Source organism: Lissotriton helveticus, chromosome 10 (genome assembly GCF_964261635.1).
Source record: "Lissotriton helveticus chromosome 10, aLisHel1.1, whole genome shotgun sequence".
Taxonomy (NCBI): Eukaryota; Metazoa; Chordata; class Amphibia; order Caudata; family Salamandridae; genus Lissotriton; species Lissotriton helveticus.
Genome location: NC_136071.1, coordinates 104,691,693 through 104,711,371, shown reverse-complemented (window position 1 = coordinate 104,711,371; position 19,679 = coordinate 104,691,693). Strand labels below are relative to the sequence as shown.

Genomic DNA, 19,679 nt, shown 5'->3' with positions numbered 1-19,679 from the left:
CACAAACGCCAAAGTTATTAGACATAGAATTTTCAAAAAACCCATAGAGAAAAAATCCTAACTATATATACCTACTGGCGACCGCCAGTAGGTAATATATATATATATATATATATATATATATATATATATATATATAATAGCCTTTTTGCTAAAAAAGTAGCTGATCGGGCCATAACGTCAGCAGTATTACAAAAGTTATTTGGGGACAAAATAGCAACATTTTTTGCTGGTGCATTTTCCTGAAAAACATAGTGTTTTCTGTTTACTCCCACAATAAGTCATTTTTGATCAATCTTTTCGCCTATTTCATAAAATGAAAAATTAGTCAGCATTTACTGTAGGGTGCCGGAGCCAATTTATAAATTGACATCATAAAGCAATGTACACGGATTATTGCTGCAGGTTAACTTTCTTTTTAGTAAATAATCAAAATAGGGAGTGAAGAGGTAATGCGAGAGCAAAAGAGGTGGATACGTCCTCCTCTAGTCAATATATGGAAACAAAAAGATGCACCCTAGAGTAGATATATAACCGTGTTCTGCCAGACTTAGGGGCCGATTATGATGGCGGACGGACCTGAGTCCGTCCGCCACCATAGAGTAGGAGGGAACCTCCGCATGGCCTGCGGAGTTCCCTCCTGTGCAATTAGGATGTGACCGCCACCCTGGCGGTCACATCCTCTATTTTACCATTGCGGCGGGTGCGGCTTCAAGCTGCACCCGCCGCAATGGTAAAAATGCATACATTGCATTTGTATGCAGAAAGTGGCAGGCACCGTGCGGTGCCTGCCGATTTCTGCATACAAATGCAGGGGGGTACCATAGGTACCCCCCATTTGCCCCCCCCCACCCCCCTCACCCAGGGGGCCCGCAACGGGCCCCGCAGTGAAGTTACACATGCTTTTCCACAGCGGAAAACCCACCGCGGAAAAGCATTTTTTACAGCCCATCCTAATATGGCTGACGGTGTCGGAGAGACACCGTCACCATATTAGAGCTTTTCCGCTGCGGTTGTAAGCCAACCGTGGCGGAAAAGCTGCGGACGGAAACCAGGACCCACCAGCCATCCTAATGTGGCGGTGGGTCTTTGGTGGGTCCGCTGCGGTTTTTCCGCATACTCCGGGCCGGCGGTGGCTTCCGCCGGCCGGGAGGATGCGGAAAAACCGCAATCGTAATAGGCCCCTTAGTGTGTCTCCTACAGTGGTGGGATGCACACAGCTTTGTTTAAATACCCCTCACACACCAAAAGGGCCCTTGGTGTCATGCGTCATTATAGGGGTCTTCCCGCCCCGCTGCGGGACGGGGCGTGCTAGTACCTACGACTACGCAGGAGCACTAATCTTAGAACAAAACTATATCTCGTGTAGGAATGTGAGTGGAAGGGTCCATAGTGAAGGAAGGAGTGAATAGTTGTTAAAAAATACCTGGCTCTTTGGAAAGAAAACTTTAATATTCCGTTCAGCTGGTATTATTAAATGTGGGGAATGGATTGGAGATACAATGCTATGATGAGCTGTCTCTCCTAAATCAACATGTTTCGAAGCCCTCCCCGGCTTCTTCGGCAGGACCGAAGGATCCCTTCTAAACTCAAATATGTTCATGCAAGTAAAGATACAAAAAGTGTATATACATGTTGGTGATACTACGTGGTGTACATGTAAAAATAAACATGCACTGCATACAATACCTCAAAAGGTATGTTACTGAATGTATATTTTTTCTAAAAAGGAATAATACCCCATGAGCCTCACAACGGTACCTCAAAACGGTACCAGATTCTTAGGGCGAATCCTGGAAGGAACAGTTGTAGGTTTTAGTTGTTTTTTAATTTACTTGGTTTAAGTAGGAGGGTGCTGGAGCTCCTGGAGGTATGGGCACCACCCGATAACTCACGTTTTTTAGCGAGGTAGGGAGGCGTGTTGAGGTGAAGGGCTTTGTGGATCATGCAGGCAAGTTTTAGGTGTATCCTTGCTTCAAAATTGGCGTAAACCTGCCTTATTTGATAGGCAGTCAGTGTCAGTCCAGTTCCAGGAGGGGCAGGTTACAAGAGTGAGGAGAGGTGACAGAGAAAATCTGGGCAGAGATATTTTTATACAATTTGTGTATGTCTATGTACAGCAGGGCCCTCCTCCTACCCACTCTGGACCTACCAGAGAAACCAATATTCTCATCAATAAGGAACTGATTACGACTACAACAGTCCTATGGACCGGAGTGGTGGTGCAGGCACCGCCGCACCTGCGATCCAACCGCCCTATTACATCTTGGGCAGACAGATCACCATTGCACCTCCGCAACTGACAGGGATCAGAGATCCCAGGCGGTAGCGTGGTGGTCTTGAAGCCGCAATATGCTTGGTGGGACAGCCGCTGTCCCGCCAAGCATAATATGAGTATTCATGGCAGTTCATATCCCATGAAAACCGTGGTGGAGAGGAAACAAAGGGGGCCCTACAGGGTCCCCTGTTTCCTCAGGGCTATGGGATGCATACAGGGGGGCACATGTTCTGCTCCCTGTGTGCATACACCCCAGTACCTGCACAGCATGGGCTTCAACAGCCTGAATGTATGATGTTACAATGCATACATTTACAATGCATGCCTTTACAACGCAGTTTTTACATCTTAACATCCTTTACAACGCACTCCATTACATCGCATGACACTACATCACATTTTTAGAAACTACCTTTACAATGCATTCCAATACATCGCATTATACCTTTACAACGCATACCATTACAACGCATACCATTACATTGCATTTCAGGTAAGTATTGGATTGTATAGGGCTAACAATTACTATTCGAACTCCAGGGGGTGCAACAGTAGGGTAAGTATTGGATAGTGTAGGGGCCAAATTTACTATTCTAACTCCAGGGGGTGCAACAGTAGGGTAGGTTTTGGATAGTGTAGGGGAACTATGCGTTGTAATGGTATGAATTGTAATGGTATGCGTTGTAAAGCCTGCGTTGTAGTGACATGCGATGTAGTGTCATGCGATGTAGTGTCATGCGTTGTAATGCCTGCTTTGTGGTGACATGCGTTGTAAAGGATGTTGCGATGTAATGCCTGCGTTGTAAGTGTAGTGCGATGTAATGGTTGTGTTGTAAAGGATGTTTCCCCACCAGCCCATGCCATGCCATGCCATGCCATGCAGGTACTGCCTTTGATGTTCCTATTGTGGTGCCTATTTCATAGAAACAGTTATGTCCCATTTCTGCCAAAAATATGCGTAGGATAAATGATTCCCCCTTCCTCCTTTACTGATGCCAATCTTCCCAGCTCATTCAAAATTGGGGAGTCCAAATTTTCATAAAACGTTCTAAGTGAACGAAATAGTATTACAGCTCAACACTCCTTTGCAATGTATCTGCAGCCGATAATGAACCTGGCTCTCAATTGCTACTTATACCTTGATTACCAGTTGCTAATCCTGATGCACAATTTATATTCCCATGCTGTAGCACCATACCAGTACTGTGTAATTATGAGCTCACCCCCAAGCCTTGTAAAATGTACAGTTCCTTGCAATTTGGTACAAACATTTGTGTGGTGGATGGAAGGGGGTGAAGTGTGTAGGAGAGGGCAAGGGCAGATAAGGCCTGGCATGGGAGATTAACAAATGTTCCCAACTGAAAGAAAAAAATCTGGGGATGGGGCTTGGCGGCTGTTACAGCCAAAGCCTTATGCGATTTTACGAGGTGGAATTACCACCAGGTATTACGGGGTCTGGTGTGCCAATACCCGGCGAAACTGGGTGCATGACAACCAGCCCCCTTAAGAACAGGCAGAGTGGAGTTTCATACGGTAAATCTGCTCTGATTGACTTGCATGCAGGGCCACAGAGAGCAGCACATTGTACTCCTGAGAAATGGTGTCAAACCTCTAATATGCTTTACCTTTCACAGGATCTGCGTGCTTCAATCCAGATGAAGGGGACCTGGACGCCATTGATGGTCTCTTTGGGTCGTTCGCTTCCATTGCAACATACGACGACATATTGACTATCCGGCCGAGCTTTGATGGGGTATGTTCAGCAATGTGCCCTTCTTTGCAGTTCAGGAGATGAAACTAATATAGTATTTTAAGTACAAACTAACTTTCCTTCAACCCATTTGATATGAGATATCTACTGTTGACATATAATCCCAAAGCACCCATTTTTTTCTCTTCTTGCATCAATGGATTGGTGGGGTTTGGAGTGCTTTTTTTAGTGTTGGCATCCCTTTGTATAATACCAACCAGGAATGTCTGGTGAACTAACGGTACCTAACCTTCGAGGACAAGTACCAATGCAACCCCTTCCTTTACCGCTTAATTCACACTTACAAATTCCTTGCAAACGAGTTTATCTCCTTGATTTGCCAACTGAGAGCCTACTTCACAAAGGGTCTCCAGACTCGTGGTGGATGCCCCGCAGTCGCGGGGGGGGGGGGGGGGTCTCCGCACTGGGAGCAGAATCTTCTCAATGACAATTCTCATATGTTTTGAGTCCTGGACTTTTCTGTTAAAAATCAATGTTATCAAGTATAGTCAGTACTTTATGTGTAAAAATATAGGTGCCAGGGCCCAAGGTATTGCTCTGCAGCTGGCATCACAAACAGCTCTGGCCACTCCTGCTTTATGGCAGTGCCATCCTTATTTTTTTGTTATACATAGTACAAAATTGACTGAGAGCGCCACCATGTGTTGTTCTCTCATAAATAAGTGCTATGTGTTTACAAATGACTGCCAGTACAAAGCACTGGAAAGCACCACCACAAATTAAGCACTGAGTGTGTTTCTCCATATTTATGTGGCAAGCGAGTAAACCTTGACAACAGCTCCCAGAAAGTACTGTGTTGTCGAAAGGCCAAGCCCGCAAGCATGGTGTGAAAATGACATGGAACGATGTGGTAACACCCCTTATCTGTCATCAGTGGCAAGAGATGAATCGGTGCTCTACCAATATGGGTGGTAGGTAGGCTGAGGAGCGGGCATAGAGGGGCTGCAGAGCTGTTAAGGGGCCTTCATCGTCAGAGTCACTGATGGGTGCACCGCGAGGTCGGCATTTGCTACAACCTCTCAACACAGCCAGGACCATTCACTGATAAAATGTTAAAGACATGGCTTGATTTTCAAAACAACTTTCACATGGATAATTTGTGTGTGCAAAAAGTGTCATATGCCAGATCTCTTATACTGAAATATCCCAGATCCTGGTTCCCGAAATTTGGAAATATGCCTATTTCTGGAGGAGGAGAGCACCTCAAAAAATGCAATAGTGTGCATTTTTTCCACAGTTGTAAATGTGAACAAAGGGTGACGGAAGCATTATGGGATGACCTGATACAAATACGATGAACATCTACATAAGTCGTAACTTTCAGAGAATTACTGACTTTAGAAGTTTCACCAGGGCAAAGTAATTGGTGGCAAAATGGCTTTTAGGGAGAGGTGACAAATCAATTTCCAACTTTACTAAGGGCAGGTGGGAAAGCGATATCACTGAGAAATGCTCCAACAATCCAAGAATTAAAAATAAATTGTGCAGATGCACATTTCCTCTAGCCAACGGAGAAAAGGCTTTGCTCTGTAAATAAATGTGGAAGTTTAGTTAGATCCTATAGGACTATATATTGAAATGTACGAAAATCTGAGACTTGTGAATAGCAGAAGTCATGGATGGCTGCAGTGTATAGCAGGAAGTCGACACAGCTGGCATTTCTGAGTCTGAATCGGGCACAGTCTTTTAAAGATGTATATTGATTTTGGCATGATTTGAAATATCTATTGATTGAAAACAAATTGGGATCTGCTGTAGCCTTATATTCTGCGCACCTGTTGGTTAGCAATTGACAAGAGCTTGGAATTTGTTTCTGCCTTGGTCCTTTTAAAAGTTTAATATCTTAAAAACACCAATGGCCTTAGACCCAAGCACTGGAGCTGAAGAGGGCCACACAAGTTGCACTCATTGTAGCACTTGCATGTATACGTTGTCTAGTGGAAACTTCCCTCCCCTCTGTGTTTTCAGAGGAAAGCACTACCCGGAAATGCATACATGCCTATTGAATTCCTGCACTAGGTGCAATGACGCTTGCAATACAGATAAAAACACTGCATGGTCAGCGACTAGCTGCCGCCTCCCCCCCCATCCGGCACCCAACACCCAGGAACGTGGACACGAGACGTGTTTTACTTTTTGGAAGGCGGGCGCTAGTCGCCCGGCCGTATTTATTAAAGTATGAAATTAAAAAAGGTTTTAATTGCATAATCAACAATGAATACAAAAATCAGCAGGACATTCAGTTATACAATTGTTATCAACAAGTTTGAGAGCCTGACCTTAACAAAACTCTAATACAAGTTGTTCCTAACTTAAACTAAACATCCTACCTTGATTTTTGTACATTTCTGGCCATATGGCAGGGTCACTACCGGTGTCAGGTCCTACAAGCTGCGCCTTCCCCCTAGAAGTGCGCATGCGCAGTGTTACCCCGGGAATTGCCCGGTCTACGCCCCAAACTCCATTTACCCACTAAAGGAGGGCCCTTACTCTGCGCCGGTGGCGTCATGAGTCCACGCGCGCGGGGTGGCTACCAGCCTAAGGAAAGCGTGAACTACTCCTACCCGCGCTCCTTTGCATATTACCTTGCCCCTGGAGTACTGGGAGTGGCCCGCAGGCCCCTCCCCCCGGGCGGGAACCTCCATAGGATGATGCCCGCCCCCTCAGACCTCAAATATGTGCTCACCGATAATGACCTTACCGCATGTCCCATACCTAATAAATACGACGACCTATGGAAAAAATTCTAAAGGACAACTACACTGGCTAATAAATAACAGTATCCACGCATAGCTAAAAGGGGAAAAAGGCCTAACGACACATGGCATAACATTACAGTTTGGTTCACTCATGTTACTCAAAATTACAATATCAACGTATAGCTACAAAGGGAAAAAAGGCCTAAAGACACATATCTTCAAATACAGTTCACTTCACACATCACTTTTCTACAAAGGGGAAAAAGTCCTAACAACAGATCACAAAATACAACAACAGCCTACTCTCTCCCGAGGTCCATACCTTTGAAACTTACCATTAAACCGGACATAATGCTGCTTAAACTTTGTACCAAGGGATGGTGGGTGGGAAACAAAGAAGCCCCGAACGCGGGGCACAGCGTTCAGCGAGGGAGCGTCCAGGGACAAGGGGGTCTCCTGGGCGCTCCCCACCTCTTATTCCCGAGGGGCCGGGTGGCCCCTCCTATCGCCCGCCCCCCCCAACCCGGAACCAGTCCATTGAATCCGGGTCAGGAGGGGCGCCGGCCAATCGGCGGTGGGCCGCGCCCCAGGGCACGCCCCCACCGTCGAAGGACCCGAGGGGAGAGGAGGTGAGGCGGTCGCCGCGCCGCCATGCGTGCGGGGGGGCCGAGGGCCCCCCCTTTTCACATGGTCAGCGACTAGCTGCCGCCTCCCCCCCCATCCGGCACCCAACACCCAGGAACGTGGACACGAGACGTGTTTTACTTTTTGGAAGGCGGGCGCTAGTCGCCCGGCCGTATTTATTAAAGTATGAAATTAAAAAAGGTTTTAATTGCATAATCAACAATGAATACAAAAATCAGCAGGACATTCAGTTATACAATTGTTATCAACAAGTTTGAGAGCCTGACCTTAACAAAACTCTAATACAAGTTGTTCCTAGCTTAAACTAAACATCCTACCTTGATTTTTGTACATTTCTGGCCATATGGCAGGGTCACTACCGGTGTCAGGTCCTACAAGCTGCGCCTTCCCCCTAGAAGTGCGCATGCGCAGTGTTACCCCGGGAATTGCCCGGTCTACGCCCCAAACTCCATTTACCCACTAAAGGAGGGCCCTTACTCTGCGCCGGTGGCGTCATGAGTCCACGCGCGCGGGGTGGCTACCAGCCTAAGGAAAGCGTGAACTACTCCTACCCGCGCTCCTTTGCATATTACCTTGCCCCTGGAGTACTGGGAGTGGCCCGCAGGCCCCTCCCCCCGGGCGGGAACCTCCATAGGATGATGCCCGCCCCCTCAGACCTCAAATATGTGCTCACCGATAATGACCTTACCGCCACAGGCCAGTATTGTTAACCGACGATCTGGCCTCCCCCTCTATCCCCTGCCTAAGGACACACTCCTCCTAACCCAGCCCTCTAGCCAAGCCCAGATATTGTCAGACCATAGGACATTACCCTCTTCTGTCAAATGAACCCCGTCCTTCAAGTAATACTTGTGACCCCAGATGCACCCATGAGGTATTGACTGTAACACGGGGGTTCGAAACAACCTATCCAACCGTGTGTTGATCCTCTTTACCGAGTGATTCAACGCCCTGACCGAATGACCCCCCCGCCACTGAAGTCGAGGTATGAGTTGTGACCATACTAGCGTGCACCCGGGGCAGGTCCTAGCTATCCAACCCGCTGTTGAGATAATCTCTTCAATCAAGATGCGCCTGCCCAGTGTTGCCAGGTCGTTCTCCCCAAGGTGAAGTATCACCACTGACGGTGGAGACCGCTGGCGTGCTAACAGCCCTTGGAAGAAACCCCTAAACTCGTGAAGACACAACCCACCTCTGCCAAAGAACGTGATATTCAACCCCAGTTGTGCCGCCCTTTCTTTCTTATCACCTGACAGGAATACACATTCCGCTCGCTTCACATATGAATGACCGACAATCCAGACATTGCTCTTTGTTGTTTCCTGTTCGCCGCTCCGTGCCGATGAATCTTGGCGGTGCCCGACGACAAATTCCTCCCCTGCGTAACAGGTCTGAGAAACTGTAAGAGAGCGGAAAGAGACCAAGCGTGAGTGACAAGTAATCATAGCATGTCAATCCGAACATAGCGTTTATAGCAGTCTGATGACCACCTTCCAATTGTCTTCACTCTTTCCACCGGGAGGCCCCCCGCCACCGCCTCAGTTGCTGCCCCAATCCTGAAGGAATGAGATCCAAAATCTCTAGGATCAAGACCTGCTTTCGTAACCCCTATTTCGAACACTCTCCTGAATTGATACCTGGTCAAGGGGCTCCCGTCAGCGTGACAGAGCAACGCCCTGTCTGCTGAACCGACCATCCGTCCCATGAGTGCTTCTACGTGCCTCACCGGGCAGCACGGGTTGGCGGGTGCCCGTTGCAGAACTATGGTGTGACCCCTAGCTTCTTGATCGGTCTTTGATTTCTGGATAATCACCCACATGGTGTCACCCCTTATCGTCACCCCAGCCCTCTGCAAACCACCTAATATGTCAGACTTGGATCCTGCCACAAGTTCACTAATTCTCAGCGCCCCATAAAATGCCAGGGAGAATGCCGCCTTAAAAAGAAGCACCTCCCACTCCGAGTTACAAACAATCTCCAGCGTGGCCATTAAGGCTGTTAGCCGGGCCAACCCCATGGGCTTCCTCTTATCCTTCTGGTGTCCCTGAATACGGCGCCATCCCCTTAAAGCCTTGCGTATCATAAAGGTATTAGTGGGATCCCTGAAGCCCCTAGCTTGCGCGAAGAATGACACTGCTGCCCTATGTCTGGTCGCCGCTGCCACTGAGCGCCCCTCTTTGTGCATCCATTCTAAATAGGCTGCAAACCCATCCTCCTTCGCCCAAAGCACTTCCCACTGTGGCCCCAAGAAAGAACAATAAGACAGAAACGCCCCTTCATAAGCCGTCTTGGTCCTGGGGGCTAGGCTAGCGACCACGAGGTCCTGTAATCTGGGGCACCAATCTGCCAAAGTACTGCTGGGAAGTGTGCTGGCGAGGGGTCTGCTGTGGGGAGATATTCCCTGAAAACCTGCATTTTGAAGCGAGAAAGGGAGTCAGCAGCATTGTTTAAAACACCAGGGACATGTTTGGCTCTAAAATTAGTATTCAGTTTAAGGCACCGCAGAACAATTTCTTTGATCAGACGAAGTATGAAAGGACACCGCGCCCCCTGCTGATTGATACATTCCACCACTGTCATGTTATCTGACCAAAACACCACTGATTGGTTACATAGGTGTTCGGGCCAAACCATCAGTGCCACCCATATTGGAAAAAGTTCCAGGAAGCCAATGTTGCTGAGCAAACCCCATGTGTTCCATTCTTCTGGCCATTGCTGAGCGACCCACCTATTCCCTAGGATGGCACCAAAGCCCACACTACCGGCCGCATCAGTCCATAATCCCAACTCCGCCGATGTCGTGAGCGGGCCGGGCCAGACCACCCTACCGTTAAAATCCTCCAGGAATGCCATCCAAATGAGCATATCCTGGAGAATTTCAGACGATAGGCGCGTGCGGTGGTGCTTTTCCTTCAGCCCCCTCATCGCATGCGCGATGGAGCGAGAGAAGGGGCGAGCCATTGGGATGATTCTTAGTGCGAAATTCAATTGCCCTACCACCTCCTGTAATTGCTGCAAAGTGACCTTCTCCTTCCGGAGGCATAACTGTAGCGATGCCTTGAATTTGCACACCTTGTCCCTGGGTAGTCTAAAACATCTCTCCATTGAGTCCATCTCGATGCCCAGAAATTCCAAGCAGGTGGTCGGGCCCACCGTCTTCCCAGGCGCAAGCGGGACCCCAAAAGCCCGCATGAGCACGCAAAATTCCTGCAATGCCAGTGCGCACTCCTGAGAACCCGCTGTACCGAGGAAGAGGAAATCATCTAAGTAATGCATGACCCTTTGATGGCCCGTCACTTGTCTCATGGCCCATTCAAGAAATGAACTAAACATCTCAAAGTAGGCGCAAGAAATAGAACAACCCATAGGCATGCATTTGTCCATGTAGAACCTATCCCTAAAGGCGAAACCTAAAAGATGCTGGTCCGCCGGGTGGACTGGGAGGAGGCGGAAGGCGGATTCTATGTCTGATTTCGCCATCAGCGCCCCGGGTCCAGTGGCCTGCAATAAGGTAACAGCCTGATCAAAAGAGGCGTACTTAACACTACAGATACCTTCGTCAATGGCATCATTCAGTGACGCCCCCTTTGGCGCTGACAGGTTATGAATCAATCTGAATTGCCCCTTCTCTTTCTTGGGGACAACTCCCAGTGGGGAACACACAAAATTGGGTACTGGCACTGCGGGAAAAGGGCCAGCAATCCTGCCTAAGGAAAGCTCTTTGTCAATTTTGGCGGCCACAACAGCCGGATTGTGTTTGACTGATAAGGAGTAGTTTCTGTCCTGTAACTCCAGTTCTGTAGTAGGGGTATCTCTGTTATAGTCATAATCTAGTGAATAGTCCCGCCCATGTGCGTGGACCCCGGAGCAATCAAAAATAATCTCTTACAGTGTCAAAAAATGCAGAAAATGCATAGACACTTAAGAGAGAATTTAAAGACAGATAATGCAGCCAAAAGGCTACACTGTCCAGTACTTCAACTAGAAATTTCCACCATAAAATCCACAAAACAGCAAAGCCTGTACAGATTTCCCTTGCTTAACAGCAAAATCCCTCAGGAATGATAGAGAGAAGAACCTGGACAGACAAGCCCCATAGGCTGCCATTATGTGGCTTAATTAGGATACTGTGCCTTTAAGAGAACCTTCCAGAACCTTCTCTCAGTATCCCAGAATGCATAGCAGGTCCAACTTAGCCTCAGTTCTTTTCGAGGGCGTAGGAAACGCCAGACCTGTAGCATTATGATCATGAACAACACTCCACCGGGGAGGCGGGAGGGCGCTTATGACTATAACAGAGATACCCCTACTACAGAACTGGAGTTACAGGACAGAAACTACTCCTTCTGTAGTAGGGGATCTCTGTGTATAGTCATAATCTAGTGAATAGAATGGCAAGCCCATCCCCACACCAAGCGGCGGTGGAGAATAAAATAACGCCACTACTGTGCGAACAGATTCCGCAGCGAAGCCTGCCCAACCTGAGCGTCTGCCCTGGCATCAGTGTCCAGGCAGTAATGCTTAGCAAAGGTATGGACCGACTTCCAAGTGGCCGCCTTGCAGATCTCTGCAATGGGAACATTACGGAGCATAGCTGTCGTAGCAGCTTTGCCCCTGGTGGAATGAGCCTTAGGCTTACCTCCTAAGGTCTTATTAGCTTTGTAGTAACACAACTGTATGCAGGACACAATCCACCTCGAGATGGACTGTTTAGAGGTAGCAAGACCTGTCCTGACTGAGCCATAATTGACGAACAATTGGTCTGACCTACGAATATCTTTAGTCTTATCAAGATAAAACTTCAGCACCCTCCGCACATCCAGGGAATGTAAAGACCTTTCCGCCGGAGATGAAGGATTCTGAAAGAACGTAGGCAAAGTGATAGTCTGATTGATATGAAAATCAGAAACAACCTTGGGAAGAAACTTAGGGTGAGTACGCATAACAACTTTAGCATTATGAAATACAGTATAAGGTTCTTGGCAACACAATGCCTGAATCTCACTCACCCTGCGGGCCGATGTAATGGCCACGAGGAACGCCGCCTTCCAGGACAGGTGCTGCAACGAAGCCTTATGAATGGGTTCAAAAGGCTCCTTCATCAATCTGGACAGCACCACATTCAAGTCCCATGAAGGCGAAGGAAGCCTGACAGGAGGGAACACTTTCTTCAAGCCTTCCAAAAAATCTTTGATCACAGGGATCTGGAAAAAGGAAGTCTGTGAAGGGCCTTTCCTGTAGGCAGTCAAAGCAGCCAGATGAACCTTAATGGAATGGACATTAAGGCCCGACTGCGCCAGATGAAGCAGATATGGAAGGATGACATCTTCCTTGCATGACGTAGGGTCATAGTTCTTAGACTTGCACCAGATGCAAAACCTCTTCCACTTGTAAGCATAGGAAGTCCTAGTGGAAGGTCGCTTAGCCTCCTTCAGTATGCCCATACAATCCTCTGGGAGATTCAGATGGCCATATTGCACTATTTCAGGAGCCATGCCGCCAAACTCAAAGACGAGAGGTTGGGGTGCACCATCCGCCCCCCGAACTTCGTGAGAAGGTCCGGCCTGCACGGCAGCTTCATGTGAGGAAGGAGAGATCGGTGAAGCAGGTCCGTGAACCACCACTGTCTGGGCCATTCCGGGGCAATCAGAATCATTCTCGCCCTGGATTGAGACAGCTTGATGAGAACCGCCGGAATCAGGGGAATTGGTGGAAAAGCGTACAGAAAGCTGTTCGACCAGTTGATCCATAACGCGTTCCCCAGCGTCCCTGGCTGGTAGTACCTGGAGGCGAAGCCTCGGCATTTGCTGTTTTCGGCGGTGGCAAACAGATCTACGTCGGGAGTTCCCCACCTTGCGAAGACTTCTCCTAGTACTTCGTCGTTTATGACCCATTCGTGGTTTTCCTGCACGATTCTGCTCAGTTCGTCTGCCTGAACATTCTGCACACCTGGCAGATGGGTGGCCGTTATCGACAGTCCTCGAGCCAGAAGCCAGTGCCAGATCGCCTGCGCCTCCTGCGACAGAGTGCGCGATCTCGAGCCCCCCTGCTTGTTGAGGTAATACATCGTAGTCGTGTTGTCCGTCTGAACAAGCAGAGAGTTGGTCTGAAAGGACGGATGAAAGGCCTTCAGTGCCAAGTGAACAGCTCTCAGTTCCAGGAAATTGATGTGGTACGTGGACTCCGTCGGGGACCACGTCCCTTGAATTTGCAGATCTCCGGAATGCGCCCCCCAACCTTGGAGAGACGCATCCGTCACGATGGTCTGTGTGGGAATGTCCTTGTGGAAGGGAACGCCTCTGAGGAGATTCTCCTTCGAGCACCACCACTTCAGAGACTGAAGAGCATGTAGAGACAGTCGTATCCTGTCGTCCCAAGAACCTCTCCTCTGGTCCCACTGATCCTCCAAGCACTCCTGCAGAGGACGCATCTGTAGCCGTGCGTGAGGAGTGAGAAAGATGCAAGAGGCCATCGATCCCAGTAGAGAAGACACGGTCCTCACAGTCGTAGACGGAGTTTTCATGAGAGCCTGAGCCTTCCGAACGAGTGATAAACGTCGCTCTTCCGAAGGAGACACGCTTGCTGACAGCGTATTGATGGAGGCCCCCAAGTACTGGATGCACTGCACCGGAATCGGGACCGACTTGGACATGTTGATGTGCAACCCCAGCTTGTTCAAGAGAACGCACGTCTTCTGGAAGCGTGCTCGGGCTTCCGAGAAGGAGGAGGCTTTGATCAACCAATCGTCCAGGTACGGGTAGACAAACACCTTGTTCTTCCTCAGGTGTGCCGCTACCACTGCCATACATTTTGAGAATGTCCTGGGTGCAGACTTCAGTCCGAAGGGTAGCACCGTGTACTGATAGTGATTGGTGCCGACTTGAAAGCGCAGAAATTTTCTGTGTTTGCATGCAATGGGCACGTGGAAGTATGCGTCCTGTAGATCTATGGCACACATCCAGTCTCCCCGTTGCAGCTGAGGGTAGATCTGATGCAACGACAGCATGCGAAACTTTTCTCTGCGAATCCACTTGTTTGCCTGCCGCAAATCCAGAATGGGCCTGAACTCGTTTTTGTCCTTCTTGCGGACAAGAAAGAACCGAGAGTACAGACCTCTTCCTCTTTGAGACAGAGGTACGTCTTCGATCGCCCTTTTCCTTAGCAGAACGTCCGCCTCCGTCTGAAGCTCGCGCAGTTGATACTGCGAGCTGACGGGAGGAATCGATGGAGGAGGGCTGGTGAAACGTAGACTGTATCCATTGCAAACAATATTCAGCACCCACTTGTCCTGAGTAATTTTTCTCCACTCTGCCAGAAAAAATTGAACGCTTCCCCCCACCGGAGCGGGTAACGGACGAGGGGGAAGTAACAGCTCAGGGACGGGACCCCGCCGGGCCCTTGGTCGCGGTAGAGGACTGTTGACGACCTCTACCACCCTGCCGCTTCTGGAAGGGCTGCCTGTACTGCTGCTGCTGCTGCCGCTGTTGATGTTGACCAGCAGACTGCCCCCTTCCACGACCCTGCGCCCCAAACCGACGCTGGTACTGTCGGAAGGGTTTCTTTTCCTTGGGCTTTTCCAGGCCCACTGCCGTCAGGGTCTCCGCTTCGGCCTTCATCCTGGCCATCTCATCATCCGCGTGCTTCCCGAAGAGGGTATCTCCGGAAAACGGGAGATTCGCCACGCGTTGCTGTGCCTCCGGTTTCAACGATGTCAACCTGAGCCAAGCATGGCGTCTCTGGTGAATCCCGTGGCAATATCCGTGCGCGGACAGCAACGATATGTCTGCTGCGGCGCCGATGGCCTGATTAGAGACCAACATCCCCTCCTTGACGATCTCCACAAAGTCCTCCTTGCGGTCTCGAGGGACGAGATCTGCGAACTGCTCCATCGAGTCCCAAAGGGACCGGTCGTAACGTCCCAGCAAAGCCGAGTCACTGGCTGCCTTCATGGACGAGGCGGATGTCCCACACGCCTTGCGACCAGCAGAATCGATCCACCGGCTCTCCTTGTCCGGAGGCACCGTGGACGCAGGGGAGGTGGCATGAAGCTTCCGAGCAGCAGTCACGATGACTGAATCCGGTACCGGGTCCTTCCTCAAGAAGGCTGGGTCTGAGTCCGGAGCCCTGTACTTTTTCAGTATCCTGGAAGGGACAGATTTCACCGTTGCCGGCGTCAGGAATAGCTGTTCGGCGGGCTCAAGGAGCCCCGGCACCAGAGGTAACAGGGGGCGAGACAAGTGCCTCTTGTGTAAAGTCTCGAAGATTACCGAGGTAGAAGCCGTAGGCGCTTCAACCTCAATGCCCAACTTCGCCGCACCACGCAGGAGAACCTCCTGAAATGTGCTAATATCGTCTATCGGAGACACCCTAGTCTCCGGCGAATCGGACAGCGTGGGCGAGTAGGAACGGGTCCCAGAAGGAGAACGTGACCTGGACCGACGTCTCTTGTGATGATGCCTGGATCGTGATGAAGATCCGCGGCCACTCCTCGATTTGTCCCGTCTCCCCGAGCGAGACCTCGACCTCTTGGGCCTCGGACGCTCCTTCGGCCTCCCAGGGTCAGGAGCTCCAGGCTTCTTAGGAGTCTTCTTCGGAGGCGTCGGGAACTTAGGCATCGACACCTCCCTCGGTGGGATCGGGGGTGGAGGAGCAACCGGACGCGGGTCCCGCGGAGCCGGCTTCGGAGGCGGGGTAGGGGCCTTCGGAGGAGGACCCTTCGGCACAGCCGGCCGCGGAGGAGGCGTAGACGGCTTCATTGGAGTATCCACCCCGGAATGCGCCGGTCCCGGCGAGCCATCACCTCTACCAGAGAGTGGGGAGCCCCCCACAGTCCTGGGCCTGTCCTTAGGACCTCCAGACGCTGAAGACCGGCGTCCAGACGACGACCGATGTCCCCTCGACGTCGAACGGTCCCTCGGCGTCGACCGAATCACACTCCTCGACGTCGAACCGTGTCTCCGTCTCGACGTCGACCCTGACCAGATCGACGAGCCACGAAACCTCGACGACGGGCGATGGTGCCTCGACGGCGACCTCGACCTCTTCGCCGGTCTCGACGTCGACTTCCTGGATCGCTTCGACGGCGACCCTTTGGACCTTCTTGACGTCGACCTCTCCGACCTTCTCGACGTCGATCTCCTCGACCGTCTCGACGTCGGCCTTTTGGAATGCTTCGACGTCGACCTCTTCGGCGCCGGAGATGCCTTACGTCTCGACGGCGACCTTGACGACGAGGATCCCCTCGACGACGATGTCCTCGACGGCGAACGGCGGTGTCGCCTCGACGGCGAGCGCCGACGCCGGGCCCTCCGATGTCGATCACTCGACGCCGACAGCGACGACGAGGATATCGACACCGGCTTCGACGGCGGCCGGAACACGTTCCTCGACGTCGACGGGCGACGTTTTCTCGACCCAGAGCCCTGGGGAGACCTGGAACTGGCCGTTGACCGTCCCCTCGACGTCGTGGTCAGCGCAACTGACCCAGACGGAGACCTTGGGCGCGGGCTGGTCTTCCTGCCCCTGGGGAGCCCCCCAGAGGCCTCAGCATGGGTAGAAGGAGCCCCTCCTGACCCACCTCGTGCCTTCAGCTTTCTCTCCTCAAGGCCCTGAAGCCTGATCTTCTTCCTCTCCTTCAGGGTCCTTCCAGAGAAGCTTCTGCAGATCCTACACTCCTCAGGGATGTGGGAAGAGGGAAGGCAGAGAATACACACCTCATGGGAGTCTGTCTTGGCCTTCTTTCTTGAGCACTCAGGGCATTTGTCGAATAATGCAGGCATTATTGGACAAAAAAGAGTGCAGAAACACAGAAAGAAAGTCACCAGAGTACTTTAAAAGTACCAAAAATCGAAATCAGTGTAAAACACTAACAAAAACCCTTGAAAGGGAGAGCTCAATGCTCCAGGGTCCTGCTTGCAGGAGCCGGAAAAAAGAACTGAGGCTAAGTTGGACCTGCTATGCATTCTGGGATACTGAGAGAAGGTTCTGGAAGGTTCTCTTAAAGGCACAGTATCCTAATTAAGCCACATAATGGCAGCCTATGGGGCTTGTCTGTCCAGGTTCTTCTCTCTATCATTCCTGAGGGATTTTGCTGTTAAGCAAGGGAAATCTGTACAGGCTTTGCTGTTTTGTGGATTTTATGGTGGAAATTTCTAGTTGAAGTACTGGACAGTGTAGCCTTTTGGCTGCATTATCTGTCTTTAAATTCTCTCTTAAGTGTCTATGCATTTTCTGCATTTTTTGACACTGTAAGAGATTATTTTTGATTGCTCCGGGGTCCACGCACATGGGCGGGACTATTCACTAGATTATGACTATACACAGAGATCCCCTACTACAGAATTGATTTCTACAGTGCGCACTGCCTGTGTATCCCCCGGCCGGGATCCTAAAACCTTTAGAAAAACCTTCCTGGAGTAGGGTGGCCGCTTTGTGGTCAGGGTATCTGTTCAACAATGGAATCATTGCCACCACATCCACTGGAGTGGGGGGGCGTAACCTGTCTGACTTATAGTGGCTTTCCCCTACCCCTCTGTCCTGTGTTACCTTGCTTGGACCTACAGGTAGTTTCTGGATGAGAGGGGTGCCCACAGGAGGAACATGCATGCCTAAACTTACACGCGGCCCTTGCGCAGGTACGCCTATTAAAATCCCAGCACACCCCTTTCTTCTCTGGCCCACCTGCCCTAAATTTCCCAGGTATTTCACTCGTTGGGGGGGGCCGAAAGGGCTGCTGCGGTCTAGTGAATGCCTTGACCGCACCGAACTGAGGGGGCGGTGCAGTGTCAGAGAACTGTTTGTGCCAAGCCATGGAATCTACCGAGTCCCATGGCAATGATCTATTGAATTCCAATGCCTTCCTAAAGTTGACATCATAACCCTTCCATGCTTCCCCAGAATACTGTTGACTCCACCCCACAATCCTGCTCGAGTAGCAAGCCAATGCAGCCTGCAGATCTGGAGGACGCTCAGCCTTAACTGCAGTGAAAACAGCCCATGCTTGCATCCAATTATTGAGATTTTCCTCAACCCTGAATCTAGTACACTGCGCTCTCCATTCACTTGGGAGCATCCACTCTTTCAGTGCTTTTGCCTGCTCCATTTCCCTATTATCCAATAATAAAGAATAAATGTACACGTATTTATCAGGCCAAATCATTTCTTTCACAGCTAAAGACACATGCTGAGCTAGATTTTCGCTCCTGGAAGGTATCACACCGTCCCCCAAGAGCGGCAATGCCACTTCCTTACCAAGTGCGGGCACCGGGGGCGGCTGCCCTTGTACTCCGTCCAGCTGGGGAACACTTGGACCTGCAAGGGGAGAAGAAATTGGCAATGCAACACTGTCGGCGACCGGTGCCGATCTGATTTTTTCTACAAACCTTGCCGCCTCTGCCGCACGGTCTGCAGAATTCGGGAAGGCTCCCCCTTTTTGGAGCCATGGCATCATGGCCGTTAACTGAGACAACAATTCGGGTGGCATTGACTCTACATTACCCCCCGGGACAACAGGTACCACTGGGGTTATGCCCAGTGGTCCTGGCACAGCTGGCAGGGCGGGCGCCGGGTGTGGCCAGCCTGTACCCGGGATTGTGGGCACCGGTGCGGGAGCAGACCCAGCGTCTACTGGTTGACCTGCCGGCACCGGCACCACAGGGGCAATGGGTGGAGGCACATGCGGGGGTGGGACCACTGCGGGCGGTGCGGCGGGTAATGGATCCACTGGGCCTGGGGTGGGGACCGCCTCCTTGGGTCTTTTGGACCTAGGTTTCCCTTGCGGGGTGACAAATTCCCCTCTTGGCACTGGTGCCACCCTCTTGCGGATCGGTCTCCCGGACGGGCCCGGTGCCTCGCCCTCTCTGTCCTCCAACCGAGCTTCCCGCTCCTTAATTTGTCCTAGCTGTTGCCTAATGTCGCTCATCTCCCGCATCATAGCCCGCATCATAGCCTCCATGTTGGACCCCCTCTTTCCACCCCTTGGACCTGGCATGATGCTTACCCGCTGCCTACGTAGTTCCCAACAATTCAACTGTGTGTACCTTTCAGATGGAGGGTCACCAGGGGGCTTTCAGCACCATGCAACGGCGACCGCAACACTAGCGGCTTGTCCGCTTATGTAAGGGGTGAGTAAACCTAATGTAGACCCACCCGGCGGTCACCAGGAGCGATGAGTGCTAGCCCCCCGTACCCCTCTTACCGACCAGTCCCGTGCACTCGCCGGCGGTGATGATCCGTGGTCACAGCCCTCAACACGTCGTGTGCCCTGTCTGCGAGTAAAAGGTGCCAA

At 50.9% G+C, this 19,679-nt stretch overlaps 1 protein-coding gene across 1 annotated transcript in view; it reads left to right on the top strand.

Moving 5' to 3' along the window:
* Window positions 1–19,679, top strand: part of LOC144783951 (uncharacterized) — a 266,569-nt gene that overhangs the window by 190,440 nt on the left and 56,450 nt on the right. Inside the window, exon 43 of the mRNA XM_078662679.1 lies at window positions 3,913–4,031. Within this exon, the coding sequence (XP_078518805.1) occupies window positions 3,913–4,031 (119 nt within the window). The remainder of the gene's footprint in view (window positions 1–3,912; window positions 4,032–19,679) is intronic.